Source organism: Lucilia sericata, unplaced genomic scaffold (assembly GCF_015586225.1).
Source record: "Lucilia sericata isolate MDLA Ls3-8-SP2 unplaced genomic scaffold, ASM1558622v1 Contig001938F_arrow, whole genome shotgun sequence".
NCBI lineage: Eukaryota > Metazoa > Arthropoda > Insecta > Diptera > Calliphoridae > Lucilia > Lucilia sericata.
This window is the reverse complement of record NW_023995812.1, coordinates 25,001-46,073: the sequence shown is the minus strand read 5'-3', so window position 1 is coordinate 46,073 and position 21,073 is coordinate 25,001. Positions and strand designations below refer to the sequence as shown.

Below are 21,073 nucleotides of genomic sequence, written 5' to 3'. Positions count from 1 at the left end.
TAACTAACTACTAACTAACTACTAACTAACTAACTAACTAACTAACTAACTACACTAACTAACTACTAACTAACTAACTAACTAACTAACTACTAACTAACTAACTAACTAACTAACTAACTAACTAACTAACTAACTAACTAACTACTAACTAACTAACTAACTAACTAACTAACTAACTAACTAACTAACTAACTAACTAACTAACTAACTAACTACCTAACTAACTAACTAACTAACTAACTAACTAACTAACTAACTAACTACTAACTAACTACTACTAACTAACTAACTAACTAACTACTAACTAACTAACTAACTAACTAACTAACTAACTAACTAACTAACTAACTAACAACTACTAACTAACTAACTAACTAACTAACTAACTAACTAACTACTAACTAACTAACTACTAACTAACTAACTAACTAACTACTAACTAACTAACTAACTAACTAACTAACTAACTAACTAACTAACTACTAACTAACTAACTAACTACTAACTAACTAACTAACTAACTAACTAACTAACTAACTAACTACTACTAACTACTAACTAACTAACTAACTAACTAACTAACTAACTAACTAACTACTAACTAACTACTAACTACTAACTAACTAACTAACTAACTAACTAACTAACTAACTAACTAACTAACTAACTAACTAACTACTAACTAACTACTAACTAACTAACTACGAACTAACTAACTACTAACTAAAACTAACTAACTACTAACTAACTAACTAACTAACTAACTAACTACTAACTAACTACTAACTAACTACTAACTACTAAATAACTAACTAACTAACTAACTCACTAACTAACTAACTAACTAACTAACTAACTAACTACACTAACTAACTACTAACTAACTAACTACTAACTACTAACTACTACTAACTACTAACTAACTACTAACTAACTAACTAACAACTAACTAACTAACTAACTAACTAACTAACTAACTAACTAACTAACTAACTAACTAACTAACTAACTAACTAACTAACTAACTAACTAACTAACTACTAACTAACTATAAAAACAGTTTGAAGTTGGCGACTCGATTTTATTGCAAACCTCCATCTCTGGTATAGAAATTATAAAAGCTCTGGCATCCCTTTAAAAAGAGAATATTATGGAAAGAGAACTATTAATATTGTTGTTATTTTAACAACTGTTGTGTTTATTAATATTCTATATTTTTGCGGCTACAAACAAACTTAAACGGAGCTTTAAAAATTTTAGTTATCATTTATTAAGCAAAGCTAAAGCACACGCTAATGAGACGCTAATAACGAAAGAAAAAAGTGTAAATATAGCAATTTTTTTGATGAGGGGTGTGTGTTAAAGAAAATAAAAGTAGTTGTTGGTACAAATAAAATTCGCATACTATTTAAGCAATAAAAAATATAATTAATAAATAAAAAATAAATTCAAGGTTGTTAATTTGTTTTTTAAATAAAGAAAAATAAATAAATTTAGTGAAAACACGAGTTGTGTGTCTACAATATATTATTAGTGAGTGCGTGTGTGTGTGTTTATTTAAAGTGAAAATTTAACCAAAATTATTAATTAAGAAAAAAACCAACCTTAATAATGGAACGTATTTTGCGTGGTATCATGCGTTATCGCAATACAACACGTGAGCAAATGGTACGAGAATTTCAAAAAGTTCGCGATCATCCAGAGGTAAGTACAACAAAAATAAAATACAAAAAATATTGATAAATGTGAAAAAATAGCGTCATCCAATTCATTGAAATGCAACATGTTTTATTCTGTTCAATTTGTTTACTACATTTTCATAGTTGTTGTTTTTTTTCTGCTTCATCTGTTTTCTTAACATTCTGCAAAGTGTTTTTTGCTTTCATGTTTTTCTCCTCTTTCTTTTGCTATCATCAATTACTTTCATTTAATTTGTTTGCAGTTTTTTTTTATTTTTTATAATTAATAAATAACAATATTTTATTGTTGTCTGTTTACTTACTCTTTGTTGTTTCTCTGTACTCATGCTCTTACACGTGTTTACTTTTCTCTTGTTTGTTGTTTTTTTTTTTAAGTCATTAAACTTTGTACATACACAAAACAAACACTAACCCTGACAACTAGTTGCACAATGGGGAATTTATTTAAATAAACATATGAAATAACTAGCATACCCTGGGTGCTTCGCTACCCTAACATAAATTAAATACATACAAAATTTAGTTTACTTTCATAGAAAATTAAAATTGATTAAACACCTTTTAATGTTTCAGTTTTATACGTTCAATATCACGTGAATTAATTCGCATTCAGTAAGAAGCTTGTATTTTTAGTTTCATTAATTTATCTTCCACATAATAGAAAATTTTGAAAGTACTATTTGAAAAAAGTACTGTAAAATACCTCTAATAGATTATCATTTAATCAAAAATTGTATGTTTCTGTGTTCAATATTATATACAATTCAAAAAATATAATTCAATGAATGAAAAAGTACCTTTCAGTAGATCCTCATTCACTATGTTTATTCATTTATTTTCAATATCTGTGTTCAATATCGTAAAAATATCAAAAAGTACCATCGGAAAAACGAAAAAATACAAAAATCTCTCAATAAATTCTCATTTAATAAGGACCGTGTGCTCCGGTTAACCATTATAAAGAATCTAAAAGGTACCATTTGAAGAATAGAAAAGTACCAAATAGTTCCCACTTACAGAATATTATTCAGTCAAGACCATGTTTGTTAAAATTAATGTTCCTAGGTGGAATATTTTAGAAAATTTAAAAACTACTATTTATGAGAAAAAAGTACTAAAAAGTTCTCTCTTAAAGAATCTTATTCAATGAGGACCATGTATGTTTAATAATCATGTGTTTTGAATTCATATTAAAGAACATGCAAAGAGTATCATTTAAAGAAAGAAAAAGTACCAAAAGTGGAATAATTTTACCTAAGTGAAAAGTACTAATAAAAAGAGTACAATTTTTCCCCTTTTCGCTTAGAAATATACTTTTCGAGAATTAAGTTTACAAAATGTTCCATATTTAAATCTATATATCACAGATAAAACTCAAAAGATTCAAATCTGCATTAGTACTCGAATTCCAAAATAATATACCAACAGCTTATTTTGTATGAGTAAATAAACTACTTTTTCAAATTTATAAAAATTGGCTCAATGAGTTTGAATAAAATTAAATTTCCCGTTTTTTTTGTACTTTTTTCCCCAGTGAAATAGCAAAAATTTTATTACAATAACTGTTACAGAGTTAGTCCGTAATTTAATAGGAATAATTCAATAAACCGAAAAAGTTTTCTTAATGTGCTAAAAAAAAAAAGTACCATAAATACAGTTTTTTCCCTCTTACACCCAAAAAGGACTGAATTTTAAAAAAGTACGAAACAGGTGTCTCATAATTTTGGGAGATGTATCCAAATATTTATAAAAATTTTATTATGTTAATTAGTTCAAATGTTATAAAGGGCCAAAAAAGGTACCAAAATCACCTTTGTTATACATTTTTACCCCTTAAAAGAACGAATTTAAAAAAAGTACCAGACACCCATCTGCTCATTTTAAGAGTAGATACAGGTGCATTTAAATTTTTTCTTGTATCACTAATATTGTGTAAGATCATTAAGAAAACCTGTTTTACCCGTTTTTCCCCCTTTTACCCGTAAATGTACAAATTTCCAAAAATCCCTCCTTAGTGGATCTACATAACCAAAAGCACATCTACTGTCAAAATTTCATGATTCTAGGTTCAGCCGTTTGGGCTGTGCGATGATGAATCAGTCAGTCAGTAACGCTACTCTTTCATATATATAGATTGATAAACGATTTAAGAAAGTTTTTATTACAATTTGAAGTTCTGCTAAATCTTATTCATAAACCTAAATTGAGAGGAAGAGTTTATAAATATAAGTTATTTAGTTAGTTAGTTTGTTAGTTAGTTAATTAGTTAGTTCGTTAGTTAGTTAGTTAGTTGTTAGTTGTTCGTTTGTTAGTTCGTTCGTTCGTTCGTTCGTTTTTAGTTAGTTCGTTAGTTCGTTCGTTTTCGTTCGTTCGTCGTTCGTTCGTTCGTTCGTTCGTTCGTTGTTCGTTCGTTAGTTCGTTCGTTTTCGTTCGTTGGTTCGTTCGTTCGTTCGTTCGTTCGTTCGTTCGTTCGTTCGTTCGTCGTTCGTTCGTTCGTTCGTTCGTTCGTTCGTTCGTTCGTTCGTTCGTTCGTTTCGTTCGTTTTCGTTCGTTCGTTCGTTGGTTCGTTCGTTCTTCGTTCGTTCGTTCTTCGTTCGTTCGTTCGTTCGTTCGTTCGTTCGTTCGTTCTTTCGTTCGTTCGTTCGTTCGTTCGTTCGTTCGTCGTTCGTTCGTCGTTCGTTCGTTCGTTCGTTCGTTTTCGTTTTCGTTCGTTCGTTTCGTTCGTTCGTTCGTTCGTTCGTTCGTTCGTTTCGTTCGTTCGTTCGTTTCGTTCGTTCGTTCTTCGTTCGTTTCGTCGTTCGTTCGTTCTCGTTCGTTTCGTTTTCGTTCGTTCGTTCGTTCGTTCGTTCGTTCGTTCGTTCGTTCGTTCGTTCGTTCGTTCGTTCGTTCGTTCGTTTCGTTCGTTCTTCGTTCGTTCGTTCGTTCGTTCGTTCGTTCGTTCGTTCGTTCGTTCGTTCTTCGTTTCGTTCGTTCGTTGTTCGTCGTTCGTTCGTTAGTTAGTTAGTTAGGTTAGTTAGTTAGTTTAGTTAGTTAGTTAGTTAGTTAGTTAGTTAGTTAGTTAGTAGTTAGTTAGTTAGTTAGTTAGTAGTTAGTAGTTAGTTAGTAGTAGTTAGTTAGGTTAGTTAGTTAAGTTAGTAGGTTAGTTAGTAGTTAGTTGGTTAGTAGTTAGTGTTAGTTAGTTAGTTAGTTGTTAGTTAGTTAGTTAGTAGTTAGTTAGTTAGTTAGTTAGTTAGTTAGTAGTTAGTTAGTTAGTTAGTTAGTTAGTTAGTAGTTAGTTAGTTAGTTAGTTAGTTAGTTAGTTAGTTAGTTAGTTAGTAGTAGTTAGTTAGTAGTTAGTAGTTAGTTAGTTAGTTAGTTAGTTAGTTAGTTAGTTAGTTAGTTAGTTAGTTAGTTAGTAGTTAGTTAGTTAGTTAGTTAGTTTAGTTAGTTAGTTAGTTAATATAAGGAGACGTTTTCGCGAATTTCATTTGGAATAATTAAAATTGTTGTTATTTGGTTCGATTTTGAAAAGTTGTTTATTTTTTGTTTTTTATTTATAATTTTGTTTCATTTGTTTTTTGTTTGTGTACAAAGTTCTCTCATTTGTATATAAACTTGAGATTAAATTAAATTCCACTTTATAAAATGCGTTTAATTTTTAATTAAATGTCGGCGGCAAAAAAAGTTCATTAAACTGATTAATAAGTAAAGTATTAAGTCATTAGTTAAACGATAAATACATAAATAGATCTAATACTATTTGCTAAACTAAATTTTTAGCACAATTATAATTGATTTCTTCAAAAAATATATTTTCCAAACTTTAGGAACTTGAACATTTCTATTAGAAAAATAAAAACTAACTTTAAAAATTGACATAAATTTTAAAATTTGTCAATCAAAATTTGATTTAAAGACAATTTTGCTAAAAGGTCATGTTTATGCTGATAACACAGTTTATTTTTAAAGAAACATTTATAAATATTTATTTGTTTACTTTGTTTTTTAATGTTTTTATTTTTGCAAAACTTTCGTCAGCCAAAATAGTCTCAAATTAGGAAAATGTGAAAAAATAAGCTACAAACAAAACACAGCTACTTACTACTGGATCTAAGGACCAGTTATTTGTTAAAATTTTGTATAAGTGTTTGGAAAAAAATTTTTTTGCTGATGAAATTGATACAATTTTCAAAATAACAAAAATCGGGACATCTCGTGCGATATTTGTGCAAAACATTTTAACACGCCTTCTGAACAAAAAAAAAAAAAAAAGAACAAACAATCCAATAAATTAATGTTTTTAAAATCTATTCTATTTTTATTAGTTTGTTTATTATTGACTTTTTTTAAGGCAGCAGCAGTTCGTGCAAATGACCTACCTACAGCAAGTTTTATAAAAAAATTTCAATTTTATTTTTGTATCTATTTTTTTAAAATTAACATAGAAACTAATATTTTCTTTGTATTTTTTATAAATTCAGTTTTTTTTATATTTATAAAATATTTTGAAAACTTTGTTAGCGAAACTTAGTAAAATTTTATTGCTATTTTTCTTTAGTTTTAGTTTAACCTTGAATATTTTTGATATTTTGATTTAATGTGTGAAAAACTTAGATAATTATATTGTTAAGAGGAATCTTTGGCGCTACAATTGGTCTCTATCAAGGTCTTTGTTTAATTTTAAAAACTTCTACAGAAGTTATTATAAGGAAGTCCTATCCAATGCGCCTTATATTGTTTCCACATGCATCTTACCAGATGATAATGTGTGACGATTCCTCTTTAAATGGTCGTGTAATTTTCAGGTTAACAATTTGTAGTTCTAGTTCGTTCCAGTTCCCAGTTAGTTCAGTTCTAGTTCAGTTCTAGTTCAGTTCTAGTTCAGTTCTAGTTCAGTTCTAGTTCAGTTCTAGTTCAGTTCTAGTTCAGTTCTAGTTCAGTTCTAGTTCAGTTCAGTTCTAGTTCAGTTCTAGTTCAGTTCTAGTTCAGTTCTAGTTCAGTTCTAGTTCAGTTCTAGTTCAGTTCTAGTTCAGTTCTAGTTCAGTTCTAGTTCAGTTCTAGTTCAGTTCTAGTTCAGTTCTAGTTCAGTTCCAGTTCAGTTCTAGTTCAGTTCTAGTTCAGTTCTAGTTCAGTTCTAGTTCAGTTCTAGTTCAGTTCTAGTTCAGTTCTAGTTCAGTTCTAGTTCAGTTCTAGTTCAGTTCTAGTTCAGTTCTAGTTCAGTTCTAGTTCAGTTCTAGTTCAGTTCTAGTTCAGTTCTAGTTCAGTTCTAGTTCAGTTCTAGTTCAGTTCTAGTTCAGTTTCTAGTTCAGTTCTAGTTCAGTTCTAGTTCAGTTCTAGTTCAGTTCTAGTTCAGTTCTAGTTCAGTTCTAGTTCAGTTCTAGTTCAGTTCTAGTTCAGTTCTCAGTTCAGTTCTAGTTCAGTTCTAGTTCAGTTCTAGTTCAGTTCTAGTTCAGTTCTAGTTCAGTTCTAGTTCAGTTCTAGTTCAGTTCTAGTTCAGTTTCTAGTTCATGTTTTCTAGTTCAAGTTTCTAGTTCAGTTCTAGTTCAGTTCTAGTTCAGTTTCTAGTTCATTTCTAGTTCAGTTCTAGTTCAGTTCTAGTTCAGTTCTAGTTCAGTTCTAGTTCAGTTCTAGTTCAGTTCTAGTTCAGTTCTAGTTCAGTTCTAGTTCAGTTCTAGTTCAGTTCTAGTTCAGTTCTAGTTCAGTTCTAGTTCAGTTCTAGTTCAGTTCTAGTTCAGTTCTAGTTCAGTTCTAGTTCAGTTCTAGTTCGTTCAGTTTCTAGTTCAGTTCTAGTTCAGTTTCTAGTTCAGTTCTAGTTCAGTTCTAGTTCAGTTCTAGTTCAGTTCTAGTTCAGTTCTAGTTCAGTTCTAGTTCAGTTCTAGTTCAGTTCTAGTTCAGTTCTAGTTCAGTTCTAGTTCAGTTCTGTTCAGTTCTAGTTCAGTTCTAGTTCAGTTCTAGTTCAGTTCTAGTTCAGTCTAGTCAGTTCTAGTTAGTTCAGTTCTAGTTCAGTTCTAGTTCAGTTCTAGTTCAGTTCTAGTTCAGTTCTAGTTCAGTTCTAGTTCAGTTCTAGTTCAGTTCTAGTTCAGTTCTAGTTCAGTTCTAGTTCAGTTCTAGTTCAGTTCTAGTTCAGTTCTAGTTCAGTTCTAGTTCAGTTCTAGTTCAGTTCTAGTTCAGTTCTAGTTCAGTTCTAGTTCAGTTCTAGTTCAGTTCTAGTTCAGTTCTAGTTCAGTTCTAGTTCAGTTCTAGTTCAGTTCTAGTTCAGTTCTAGTTCAGTTCTAGTTCAGTTCTAGTTCAGTTCTAGTTCAGTTCTAGTTCAGTTCTAGTTCAGTTCTAGTTCAGTTCTAGTTCAGTTCTAGTTCTAGTTCAGTTCTAGTTCTAGTTCAGTTCTAGTTCAGTTCTAGTTCAGTTCTAGTTTAGTTCTAGTTCAGTTCTAGTTCAGTTCTAGTTCAGTTCTAGTTCAGTTCTAGTTCAGTTCTAGTTCAGTTCTAGTTCAGTTCTAGTTCAGTTCTAGTTCAGTTCTAGTTCAGTTCTAGTTCAGTTCTAGTTCAGTTCTAGTTCAGTTCTAGTTCAGTTCTAGTTCAGTTCTAGTTCAGTTCTAGTTCAGTTCTAGTTCAGTTCTAGTTCAGTTTAGTTCAGTTCTAGTTCAGTTCTAGTTCAGTTCTAGTTCAGTTCTAGTTCAGTTCTAGTTCAGTTCTAGTTCAGTTCTAGTCAGTTCTAGTCAGTTCTAGTTCAGTTCTAGTTCAGTTCTAGTTCAGTTCTAGTTCAGTTCTAGTTTCAGTTCAGTCTAGTTCAGTTCTAGTTCAGTTCTAGTTCAGTTCTAGTTCAGTTCTAGTTCAGTTCTAGTTCAGTTCTAGTTCAGTTCTAGTTCAGTTCTATTCCAGTTCTAGTTCAGTTCTAGTTCTAGTTCAGTTCTAGTTCAGTTCTAGTTCAGTTCTAGTTCAGTTCTAGTTCAGTTCTAGTTCAGTTCTAGTTCAGTTCTAGTTCAGTTCTAGTTCAGTTCTAGTTCAGTTCTAGTTCAGTTCTAGTTCAGTTCTAGTTCAGTTCTAGTTCAGTTCTAGTTCAGTTCTAGTTCAGTTCTAGTTCAGTTCTAGTTCAGTTCTAGTTCAGTTCTAGTTCAGTTCTAGTTCAGTTCTAGTTCAGTTCTAGTTCAGTTCTAGTTCAGTTCTAGTTCAGTTCTAGTTCAGTTCTAGTTCAGTTCTAGTTCAGTTCTTTCAGTTCTAGTTCAGTTCTAGTTCAGTTCTAGTTCAGTTCTAGTTCAGTTCTAGTTCAGTTCTAGTTCAGTTCTAGTTCAGTTCTAGTTCAGTTCTAGTTCAGTTCTAGTTCTAGTTCAGTTCTAGTTCAGTTCTAGTTCAGTTCTAGCTCAGTTCTAGTTCAGTTCTAGTTCAGTTCTAGCTCAGTTCTAGTTCAGTTCTAGTTCAGTTCTAGTTCAGTTCTAGTTCAGTTCTAGTTCAGTTCAAGTTCAGTTCTAGTTCAGTTCTAGTTCAGTTCTAGTTCAGTTCTAGTTCTAGTTCAGTTCTAGTTCAGTTCTAGTTCAGTTCTAGTTCAGTTCTAGTTCAGTTCTAGTTCAGTTCTAGTTCAGTTCTAGTTCAGTTCTAGATCAGTTTCTAATCGGAATAACCGTTTAGAATTACGATTTATTATGGTGACTTGTTGTTGGTGGTAATTACATTGGCAATTAAAAGGTCACCCCTACAATCAATCTAAATAGGTTTTTAATAAATACAATGTACAGAAAAAATTTTCATGTTATCATTACAATTCTCAACAATGTCATCACTGTTCACCTCTTTTGATGTCTTCATTCCTCATAAATTTATTAAACTACCTATTTACACAAACATTTGGACATTTCCCATTACGTTCACTATCATATCTTTAAGCTCTTAGTAACTAATTTATCATTTGCTTTATCATATATGGCTTTATAACAAACCCCCTTCCACCCACAAACACTATCATCACTTCATCTTACAACATATTTTATTTTGAAAGCGAATCCTTATCTATTTTATGGGTTTTTCTTGACATGGAAACCTTATAAATATAATTTTATTCTAATAAACATATTATTTTATCTCTCGTCCCATTAATTTTGATATAATTTATATCTTACAGCCCAAGGCCGTATTTTTCACTTGCATGGACAGTCGTATGATACCGACCCGTTACACTGATACACATGTTGGCGATATGTTTGTGGGTGGGTTTTGAAAAAGAAACAACTTGAATTTGATAAGAAATTTCAAACTTTAATGTTTTATATATTTATATATTTCTTCTATTCCTCTCTAAAATCTTCTAACCCTGACCATCCCCTTTTTCAATAATATTTGTCTTACAAAAACAGTACGTAATGCTGGTAATTTAATACCACATGCCCAACATTTTCAAGACGAACATTATAGTTGCGAACCTGCTGCCTTAGAATTGGGTTGTGTGGTCAATGATATACGTCATATTATAGTTTGTGGTCATAGTGATTGTAAAGCCATGAATTTATTATATCAATTAAGAGACCCCGAGTTTGCCTCCAAGGTAAGTTTGTTACATAAATATTAACATATTCTATGGTTTATTAACTTGATTGTTTTTTTCTTTTAACTTGCAGCGTAATCGTCGTCTGTCGCCCTTAAGGGCTTGGCTGTGTACACATGCCTCTACTAGTTTGGAAAAATTCGAAGAATGGGTGGAAAAGGGCATGAGTGATCCTCTATTGTTTTCGTCCGAAACACCCCTAAGACGTTTTGTGGCCTATATTGATCCCGAGAATAAATTTGCCATTGAGGATAAACTCTCCCAAATTAACACTCTAGAACAAATGTCTAATATTGCTTCATATGGTTTTTTGAAGGCCCGTCTGGAATCCCATGACTTGCATGTGCATGCTTTATGGTTTGATATTTACACAGGAGATATTTACTACTTTAGTCGTGGTGCCAAACGTTTTATACCCGTCGATGAGGATACGGTTGAAAAGTTAACTTCGGAAGTTAGAAGATTTTATTCTTGAAAGAAAGAAAGTTAAAAGAAAAATATCGGGGGTTTATAAAAGGGAGGTCTGTTGTAAAGACTTTACCCTAAAGGGAGCTAGCAAAGTACTAAGGATTAATGCCTATAGCTTTTAACGAATCATAAGAGATGGTAGAGTTGCTATTTATGCTTTTTTCGCATAAAGTTTATGAAGATATAGAGGGGATGAGAGATTGGTATTGATTTCTTTAAGATTGAAAGGGTTAGTTGGAAATCTTGTTTATGTCTAGACTATGGACTAAACTATAGCCAAGACTAAAGACTGATCTATAGTCAAGACTAAAGACTGATATATAGTCAAGACTATAGACTGATCTATAGTCAAGACTATAGACTGATCTGTAGTCAAGACTATAGACTGATCTATAGTCAAGACTATAGGCTGATCTATAGTCAAGACTATAGGCTGATCTATAGTCAAGAATATAGATTGATCTATAGTCAAGACTATAGACTGATCTAAAGTCAAGACTATAGACTGATCTATAGCCAAGACTATAGACTGATCTATAGTCAAGACTATAGACTGATCTATAGTAAAGACTAAAGACTGATCTATAGTCAAGACTATAGACTGATCTATAGTCACGACTATAGACTGATCTATAGTCAAGACTGTAGACTGATCTATTGTCAAGACTGTAGACTGATCTATTGTCAAGACTATAGACTGATCTATAGTCAAGACTATAGAATGATCTATAGTCAAGACTAGGGACTGATCTATAGTCAAGACTAGGGACTGATTTATAGTCAAGACTAGGGACTGATCTATAGTCAAGAGTATAGACTGATCTATAGTCAAACTATAGACTGATCTATAGTCAAACTATAGACTGATCTATAGTCAAGACTATAGACTGATCTATAGTCAAACTGTAGACTGATCTATAGTCAAGACTATAGACTGATCTATAGTCAAAACTATAGACTGATCTATAGTCAAAACTATAGACTGATCTATAGTCAAAACTATAGACTGATCTATACTCAAACTATAGACTGATCTATAGTCAAAACTATAGACTGATCTATAATCAAAATTATAGAATGATCTATAATCAAGATTATAGTCTGATCTATAGTCAAGATTATAGACTGAACTATAGTCCAGACTTTAGACTGACCTATAGTCAAGATTATAAACTGTTCTATAGCAAGACTATTGACTAACCTATCATTAAGACAATTGACTGATCTAAGAAAATTTATAGTCAATACTATATGCTCTCTCCTTTTCAACCTTAAAGCGACTCTCTTACTCTTTCCGTATATTATAAAAAACATTTAAATTTACCATCTAATTGTACATTTCAAAACTGTGATAACTAGAACAAAATATTTATAAAAACACAAACGAAATAAAAAAGAACCAATTTAATTAACTAAAGGAGTGTTTGCATTAAATAAAAATATATATTAAATTTAATAAAAATATATATTAAAATAAATAAAAATATATATTATATTTTGATAAATAAATGTTGTAATATTGTTTAATTATAAGTAAAATCTTAATAGTTTAAAGATGTTTATTGTAAATGCTCCAGAACAAATATTATAGGGAATTGTTTGTAAAATTTAGATTTTTTAATGTTTTTTCTTTGTTTTTATTGTTATTTTTTTGTGTAAGTATATAAAAATGTTTATATGAAAACATAATTTTTGCTATTTAAATATGTATGTAAATGTAATGAAATAAATCTGAAAACTTTAAATAAATGTTATTAACTATGTGTTTAAAAGGAGTTGTTCTATTCTCAATATTAATCATTTTATAGACTTCATTTAGAAAGATTTTTTGGCAAAACGTTTCTATTTAGGGGAAATTTTCTTTACTTTTAGTGATTAATTTTTGACTTACAATATCTAGTCAACAATCTAGACTGATCTATAGTCAAATAAATTTTTTCACTAAAAATCGATTTTTTACATTGAAAACTTAAATCAGCTGTAGTTTCTTAAATAACGCTCGAATTGAGAAAATAGTGAAAATCTGAGATCACTAAATTTTTCACTAAAAATCAATTTTAATATAGAAAACTTAAATCGGCTGTAAATCCTTAAATAACGCTCCAATTAAGAAATAGAGAAAATCTGTGATCACCCAAATTTCTCATCGAAAATCGATTTTTTATATAGAAAACTTAAATCGGCTGTAGTTTCTTAAATAACGCTCCAATTGAGAAAATACTGAAAATCTGTGATCACCCAAGTTTCTCTACAAAAATCGATTTTTTATATAGAAAACTTAAATCGGCTGTAGTTTCTTAAATAACGCTCCAATTGAGAAAATAGTGAAAATCTGTGATTACCCAAATTTCTCACCAAAAATCGATTTTTTATATAGAAAACTTAAATCGGCTGTAGTTTCTTAAATAACGCTCCAAATGAAAAAATAGTGAAAATCTGTGATCACCCAAATTTCTCACCAAAAATCAAATTTTTATATAGAAAACTTAAATCGGCTGTAGTTTCTTAAATAACGCCCTAAATGAGAAAATAGTGAAAATCTGTGATCACCCAAATTTCTCACCAAAAATCGAATTTTATATAGAAAACTTAAATCGGCTGTAGTTTCTTAAATAACGCTCCAAATGAGAAAATAGTGAAAATCTGTGATCACCCAAATTTCTCACCAAAAATCGATTTTTTATATAGAAAACTTAAATCGGCTGTGGTTTCTTAAATAACGCTCTAAATGAGAAAATAGTGAAAATCTGTGATCACCCAAATTTCTCACCAAAATTCGACTTTTTATATAGAAAACTTAAATCGGCTGTAGTTTCTTAAATAACGCTCCAAATGAGAAAATAGTGAAAATCTGTGATCACCCAAATTTCTCACCAAAAATCGATTTTTTATATAGAAAACTTAAATCGGCTGTGGTTTCTTAAATAACGCTCTAAATGAGAAAATAGTGAAAATCTGTGATCACCCAAATTTCTCACCAAAATTCGACTTTTTATATAGAAAACTTAAATCGGCTGTAGTTTCTTAAATAACGCTCCAAATGAGAAAATAGTGAAAATCTGTGATCACCCAAATTTCTCACCAAAAATCGATTTTTTATATAGAAAACTTAAATCGGCTGTGGTTTCTTAAATAACGCTCTAAATGAGAAAATAGTGAAAATCTGTGATCACCCAAATTTCTCACCAACAATCGACTTTTTATATAGAAAACTTAAATCGGCTGTAGTTTCTTAAATAACGCTCCAAATGAGAAAATAGTGAAAATCTGTGATCACCCAAATTTCTCACCAAAAATCGATTTTTTATATAGAAAACTTAAATCGGCTGTGGTTTCTTAAATAACGCTCTAAATGAGAAAATAGTGAAAATCTGTGATCACCCAAATTTCTCACCAAAATTCGACTTTTTATATAGAAAACTTAAATCGGCTGTAGTTTCTTAAATAACGCTCCAAATGAGAAAATAGTGAAAATCTGTGATCACCCAAATTTCTCACCAAAATCGATTTTTTATATAGAAAACTTAAATCGGCTGTGGTTTCTTAAATAACGCTCTAAATGAGAAAATAGTGAAAATCTGTGATCACCCAAATTTCTCACCAACAATCGACTTTTTATATAGAAAACTTAATCGGCTGTAGTTTCTTAAATAACGCTCTAAATGAGAAAATAGTGAAAATCTGTGATCACCCAAATTTCTCAGCAAAATCGATTTTTTATATAGAAAACTTAAATCGGCTGTGGTTTCTTAAATAACGCTCTAAATGAGAAAATAGTGAAAATCTGTGATCACCCAAATTTCTCACCAAAAGTCGATTTTTTATATAGAAAACTTAAATCGGCTGTAGGTTTCTTAAATAACGCTCCAATTGAGAAAATAGTGAAAATCTGTGATCACCCAAATTTCTCACCAAAAATCGACTTTTTATATAGAAAACTTAAATCGGCTGTAGTTTCTTAAATAACGCTCCAATTGAGAAAATAGTGAAAATCTGTGATCACTCATATCTTCTACCAAAAATCGATTTTTTATATAGAAAACTTAAATCGGCTGTAGTTTCTTAAATAACGCTCCAAATGAGAAAATAGTGAAAATCTGTGATCACTCATATCTTCTACCAAAAATCGATTTTTTATATAGAAAACTTAAATCGGCTGTAGTTTCTTAAATAACGCTCCAATTGAGAAAATAGTGAAAAATCTGTGATCACTCATATCTTCTACCAAAAATCGATTTTTTATATAGAAAACTAAATCGGCTGTAGTTTCTTAAATAACGCTCCAATTGAGAAAATAGTGAAAATCTGTGATCACCCAAATTTCTCACCAAAAATGGATTTTTTATATAGAAAACTTAAATCGGCTGTAGTTTCTTAAATAACGCTCCAATTGAGAAAATAGTGAAAATCTGTGATCACTCATATCTTCTACCAAAAATCGATTTTTTATATAGAAAACTTAAATCGGCTGTAGTTTCTTAAATAACGCTCCAAATGAGAAAATAGTGAAAATCTGTGATCACCCAAATTTCTCACCAAAAATCGATTTTTTATATAGAAAACTTAAATCGGGCTGTAGTTTCTTAAATAACGCTCCAATTGAGAAAATAGTGAAAATCTGTGATCACTCATATCTTCTACCAAAAATCGAATTTTTATATAGAAAACTTAAATCGGCTGTAGTTTCTTAAATAACGCTCCAATTGAGAAAATATTGAAAATCTGTGATCACCCAAATTTCTCACCAAAAATCGATTTTTTATATAGAAAACTTAAATCGGCTGTAGTTTCTTAAATAACGCTCCAATTGAGAAAATAGTGAAAATCTGTGATCACCCAAATTTCTCACCAAAAATCGATTTTTTATATAGAAAACTTAAATCGGCTGTAGTTTCTTAAATAACGCTCCAATTGAGAAAATAGTTAAAATCTGTGATCACTCATATCTTCTACCAAAAATCGAATTTTTATATAGAAAACTTAAATCGGCTGTAGTTTCTTAAATAACGCTCCAAATGAGAAAATAGTGAAAATCTGTGATCACCCAAATTTTTCACCAAAAATCGATTTTTTATATAGAAAACTTAAATCGGCTGTAGTTTCTTTAAATAACGCTCAAATGAGAAAATAGTGGAAAATCTGTGATCACTCATATCTTCTACCAAAAATCGAATTTTTATATAGAAAACTTAAATCGGCTGTAGTTTCTTAAATAACGCTCCAATTGAGAAAATATTGAAAATCTGTGATCACCCAAATTTCTCACCAAAATTCGATTTTTTATATAGAAAACTTAAATCGGCTGTAGTTTCTTAAATAACGCTCCAATTGAGAAAATATTGAAAATCTGTGATCACCCAAATTTCTCACCAAAAATCGATTTTTTATATAGAAAACTTAAATCGGCTGTAGTTTCTTAAATAACGCTCCAATTGAGAAAATAGTGAAAATCTGTGATCACCCAAATTTCTCACCAAAAATCGATTTTTTATATAGAAAACTTAAATCGGCTGTAGTTTCTTAAATAATGCTCCAAATGAGGAAATAGTGAAAATCTGTGATCACTCATATCTTCTGCCAAAAATCGATTTTTTATATAGAAAGCTTAAATCGGCTGTAGTTTCTTAAATAACGCTCCAATTGAGAAAATAGTGAAAATCTGTGATCACCCAAATTTCTCACCAAAAATCGATTTTTTATATAGAAAACTTAAATCGGCTGTAGTTTCTTAAATAACGCTCCAAATGAGAAAATAGTGAAAATCTGTGATCACCCAAATTTCTCACCAAGAATCGATTTTTTATATAGAAAACCTAAATCGGCTGTAGTTTCTTAAATAACGCTTCAAATGAGAAAATAGTGAAAATCTGTGATCTCTCATATCTTCTACCAAAAATCGATTTTTTATATAGAAAACTTAAATCGGCTGTAGTTTCTTAAATAACGCTTCAAATGAGAAAATAGTGAAAATCTGTGATCACTACAATTTTTCACTAAAAATCGATTCTTAAATAACTTTCCAAATGAGAAAAAATAGTGAAAGTCTGTGATCACTTAAATTTTTCATTATAAGTCAATATTTATCTATATTTACGAAAAATCCATGTTGTTTATTAGAAAAATTTATAATTTTATTTGTATATTTATAATATTTTATGCTTATTATGGAAAAAAGAGAAGAACCTTAGGCCTAAAGAAACACTTTTAACAAAAACAAATTTGCACATTACATTCTCAATCGCGTATGCATAAAAAGTAGTAAAAAAAAGGAAAAAGCTTTATCATGATTCAAACTATCCAAAATCCCCACCTGTGGCCCTACCAAAACAGCATTCAGTGATATTGATGATGATTAACAGCATTACTATTGGGATTTTCTAATTCCTCTAAAATATTTACGAGCATTACGTATATTAACCAGAGTGGCCTCCGAGGGTATAGTGGGATCTGACATAACGACCATAACATAAGTGTTGCTAGTAAAAGTATCAATGAAAGCAGCAAAGGCACTATTGCGTACTTCTATGGACAGGAATTTGCCACCCAATTTCGAACAACTCAATTTAAATTGTTTTATAATATTGGAAACCTTTTCAAAACGATGAGAATCACGATTCTTTTTACTCTGGCAATGGGAAATTACCAAAAAGGTGGCCTTTTCGAAGAGTAGAACTTCATCGGCCTCTATGACATTGGCAAAATGGGTAAGAGAGTTTTCTAAAGCGGCCACATTGGGTATAGCATGTTACTATGCTGGACCAGGCTCTGGAAAGAGAAAATTTGAAAAGTATAAATAAAATTTTAAAAAACTTTCGCTTTTTATTGATATTACCTGTATAGTGTCTCATCCCATATACTGGTTCTAAAGCATGTTACATTACCAGGACGACTTAAACGTATTAAATCATCTTCTCTATCTTTAAACAAAGTTTCTCTTTGCTCTTCAGCAACCAAATCCATTTTGTGTATTAAACAAAAGATTTTGGCGTCGGGAGAATTCTGAAAATAGGAAAACAGTACAGGACTTAATTAAAAAAACCTTGGAAAATCTCGAAAAATATGAGAAATAGTGTACTTCTGCTGATAAAATGTGCTCGAAGTGAAATTTCATTATTTTACTCTAAAAACTGTTAAATTTAAAAAAATGTCCAAACTCACCTGCAGCAAGGCCTCCAAACACGATTGATAGTAATGGACATCTCTTTCCAATTCACGACTTTCAACATCAAATACATAAATCAAAACCTCTACATTACGAAAGATATTATCACGTTGTGAGGCAAAATATTGTTGCATAAAACCGTCCTGGCCACCACAATCCCACAAATTCAAAACCAAATTACCCAAAAAACGTACATGAGAATGCTCCACATCGACTGTAAAACAAAAAACAACCAAACAATTTACTTTATGTTAGCATATTATTAAAACCACAAACAAACTTACTGTGGCTTCCCAAACGTGTAGTAATCCCGTGCTATATAATTGGCAAATATAATGGAACGCATACTGGTCTTACCCGAACCACTTTTGCCCATAAGTAATACCTTTAGAAAAGAAAGTGCGTTTTAATTTTAAAACTTTTCTTTTTTTGTATTTATAGACATTACCTTCTTCTTCATGTTGTTGTTTTATTTCAGAGGTTTATTTTGTTAAGGAAATTGTTTATATTCTTATAAATTTATTTAAAATAATTTGTTTTTTAAGTTTATTTCCGACGCCCTTTTTTAGGTTTTCGTGATAACATAATATTTTTATTGCAACAGCTGTTTTTGTTTTTCTTTTCTTGTGTTTTCTTTGACATTTGTTATTGTGATTGTTAGACTAGCAGCAGGGTTGTATGTTGTTTAACAATCACAATAGTGTTTGGGGGGTTATTTATATTGAAAAATATGAATGAAAAACGTTATTTTTAGGGAATTTTCACATTATTTCGAATAAATAAGAGGATTTCTTTAAAATATTGCTAATAAATAAGTAAATTATTAATATTTTACAAAATTAAGTAAATTTTATTATATTTTTATGAAATAAATTAGAGTTTTCTATTATTTTGCAAAGTTTTTATATACTTTTCTTTTTTATCTCTATATTTACAAAATAGACTTTAGTTAATTTGAAAAATAAGAGACAATTTAGTTAACAAAGAGGCGCGTTTTCAAAGGAACCTGCAGAAAGGCTGTAGATTCTTAAATAACGCTCCAATAGAGAAAATGTGAAAATCTGTTATCACTCTTATTTCCTATCAAAATCTATTATTATATACTTAAACTTAACTTAAAATCGCCCAAATTGAGATAATAGTGAAGATCGGTAATCACTCAAGTGAAAATCCGTGATCATTAAAGTTTCTCACCAAAATGATAAAGAAAACTTAAGTCGGATATAGATTCTTAAATAACGCTTCAATTGAGAAAATAATGAAAATCAGTGATCACTGATATTTCTCAGCAAAAATCTTTTTTTATATGAGAAACTTAAAATCGTAGATTCTTAAAATCTATGATCACTCATAGATCCTTAAATAGCACTCCAATTGGCAAAATAATAAAAATCTGTGATCACTCAAATTTCCATTTAAAAATCGATTGTATATGAGAAACTTCTTTTTTTAGGTAAAATTTGAAATTATTATTAAATTTTATAACTTGTTTTTACTAAAAAATATCAATACTCTTTAAAATTTTAAAAATACTTTTAAATTTATTAAAATAATCTGATTTTTTTTAATATTTCTTATGTTTTCAGGAGAATTTGATTTCAAAATTCAATTTTCTCTGTGATGTAAAGGTAAGTACATAATGTTTCTATAATAAATAATAATAATATTTATATAAAAACTTTAATATGAGAAGTTTTTTGAAAATGTATGCCTCAATAGGAAAATTTGGAAAATTGTCATGAAACAATTTTGTGTTAATTTAATTCGCATTACGTGCTATTTAATCTGATTTAAAGGTCTAATTAGTTGCTAAACTAAAATAAGCATTAATTAAATAAAATAATAGTTTATTTTAGTTGGGGTGTATAAAGATATTTTGTGAAATAGAATTTTAAAACACTTTTCAGTTTTGTCGTAAATATTGCATCGCAATTAAAATTGTCTAATATGATGCTCCCGTAATAACATTTTGAAGTAAACACACATTTTATAACTCGTTAAAATTGACAAATTTTAGTAAATATGTAAACGAAATATTAATTTGGAAATTTGCTTTAAAAATCCTTAAATTTTGATTATTTTTCGGAATATTTTAAAAGTACATACAATGTCCGTTTAAGATATTAAATGAGGCAGTAAATTTGTAAAATTGTTTGTGTATCTTTAAAACTCTCTAGAGCTGATAGCTGTGGCTACCTCTTCTAGAATGTCTTTCTCGATATTTATTAATAGGACCCCAAAATACATTCCTGCTTCTTTGATCAGGCAAAGTTTCCTTGAAATCGGACTATTCGTTTTGAAATTCTACAAAATATACTCTCACACGTCGCTTTTACTTTTTTCGTGTATTCTCTATAAATTATAATTAAAAAAATCTATTAGTTTCAACATAAAATTTGTTTTCTTTTAGAAATAAAATAAAAAAGTTATTATTTAAGTTTAAATTATAGCTAAATTATTAGCTCACGAACACGTTTATTTTTCATTATCTAAATACAATGAAACTTGTTTGACAAAAACAAATAATAATAATAAAAACATTAACTACAACGGCATCTTTGATTTGCTTCAAATGTTTGACTAAAAAAAACTTCTTAAAACCAAAACTTAATTTTCTATTCAAATTTAATTATTTTTAATTCCCAGGGTGTTCCATAACTATATAGTATCTTTCTCCCCTGGTAAATATTTGAGTTTATCAAAACATTATCAACAACCAAAATAATTCAGTTATATTTCGAAACAGATTCAAATATGTAGCATATTAGTATATTAATAAAAAAACATTATTTTAAAACACAATTTCTCTTCACCACTGTGTTCCTTTACCATTTTGTTTCTCTTCCCACCAGTAAACATTGCAATTGATCAAAACAAGAAATGACAATAATACAAAAAAATACGGTTATTTCGAAACATAAACAAATATCAGCTAAATATGTACAAGAAAAAACTGAGCACAATGAAATGAAAGTCAACAATTGATAACCGGCTTAGAGCCAGTTAAGCTCTGAAAACATACTTGACAATTTTGTGATTATTGATATGCAATTGTTTTTCTCTTTCTTTCTTTAGTAAATTGTACATATTGAGAAGGTAATTAATATAATTTTGCATAAGTATGAGTGTTAATGCTCTCTTCAATGTTAAAATCATTCATACTTTCATACATACATTTGTATGTAAGTAGTATTTGAAAGGGTGGAGTGACAAAGAGGTGTATTTTAAA

General features: G+C 29.7%; 2 protein-coding genes across 2 annotated transcripts; one reads left to right on the top strand and one right to left on the bottom strand.

Moving 5' to 3' along the window:
* Positions 1-1,277: 1,277 nt before the first annotated feature.
* Positions 1,278-11,041, top strand: LOC119613043 (beta carbonic anhydrase 1). Its single transcript, XM_037968983.1, has 4 exons — positions 1,278-1,707; positions 9,795-9,879; positions 10,027-10,214; positions 10,288-11,041. Exons 1-4 carry the CDS (start codon positions 1,615-1,617, stop codon positions 10,687-10,689), a joined length of 768 nt encoding a protein of 255 aa, XP_037824911.1. The 5' UTR covers positions 1,278-1,614; the 3' UTR covers positions 10,690-11,041.
* A 5,750-nt stretch (positions 11,042-16,791) lies between these two features.
* Positions 16,792-18,304, bottom strand: LOC119613041 (ras-related GTP-binding protein A-like). Its single transcript, XM_037968982.1, is given in 8 exon segments — positions 16,792-17,069; positions 17,071-17,425; positions 17,427-17,447; positions 17,515-17,681; positions 17,841-18,058; positions 18,129-18,150; positions 18,152-18,229; positions 18,293-18,304. Coding segments are annotated over 8 exon segments (927 nt in total). The 3' UTR covers positions 16,792-17,015.
* Positions 18,305-21,073: the final 2,769 nt, after the last annotated feature.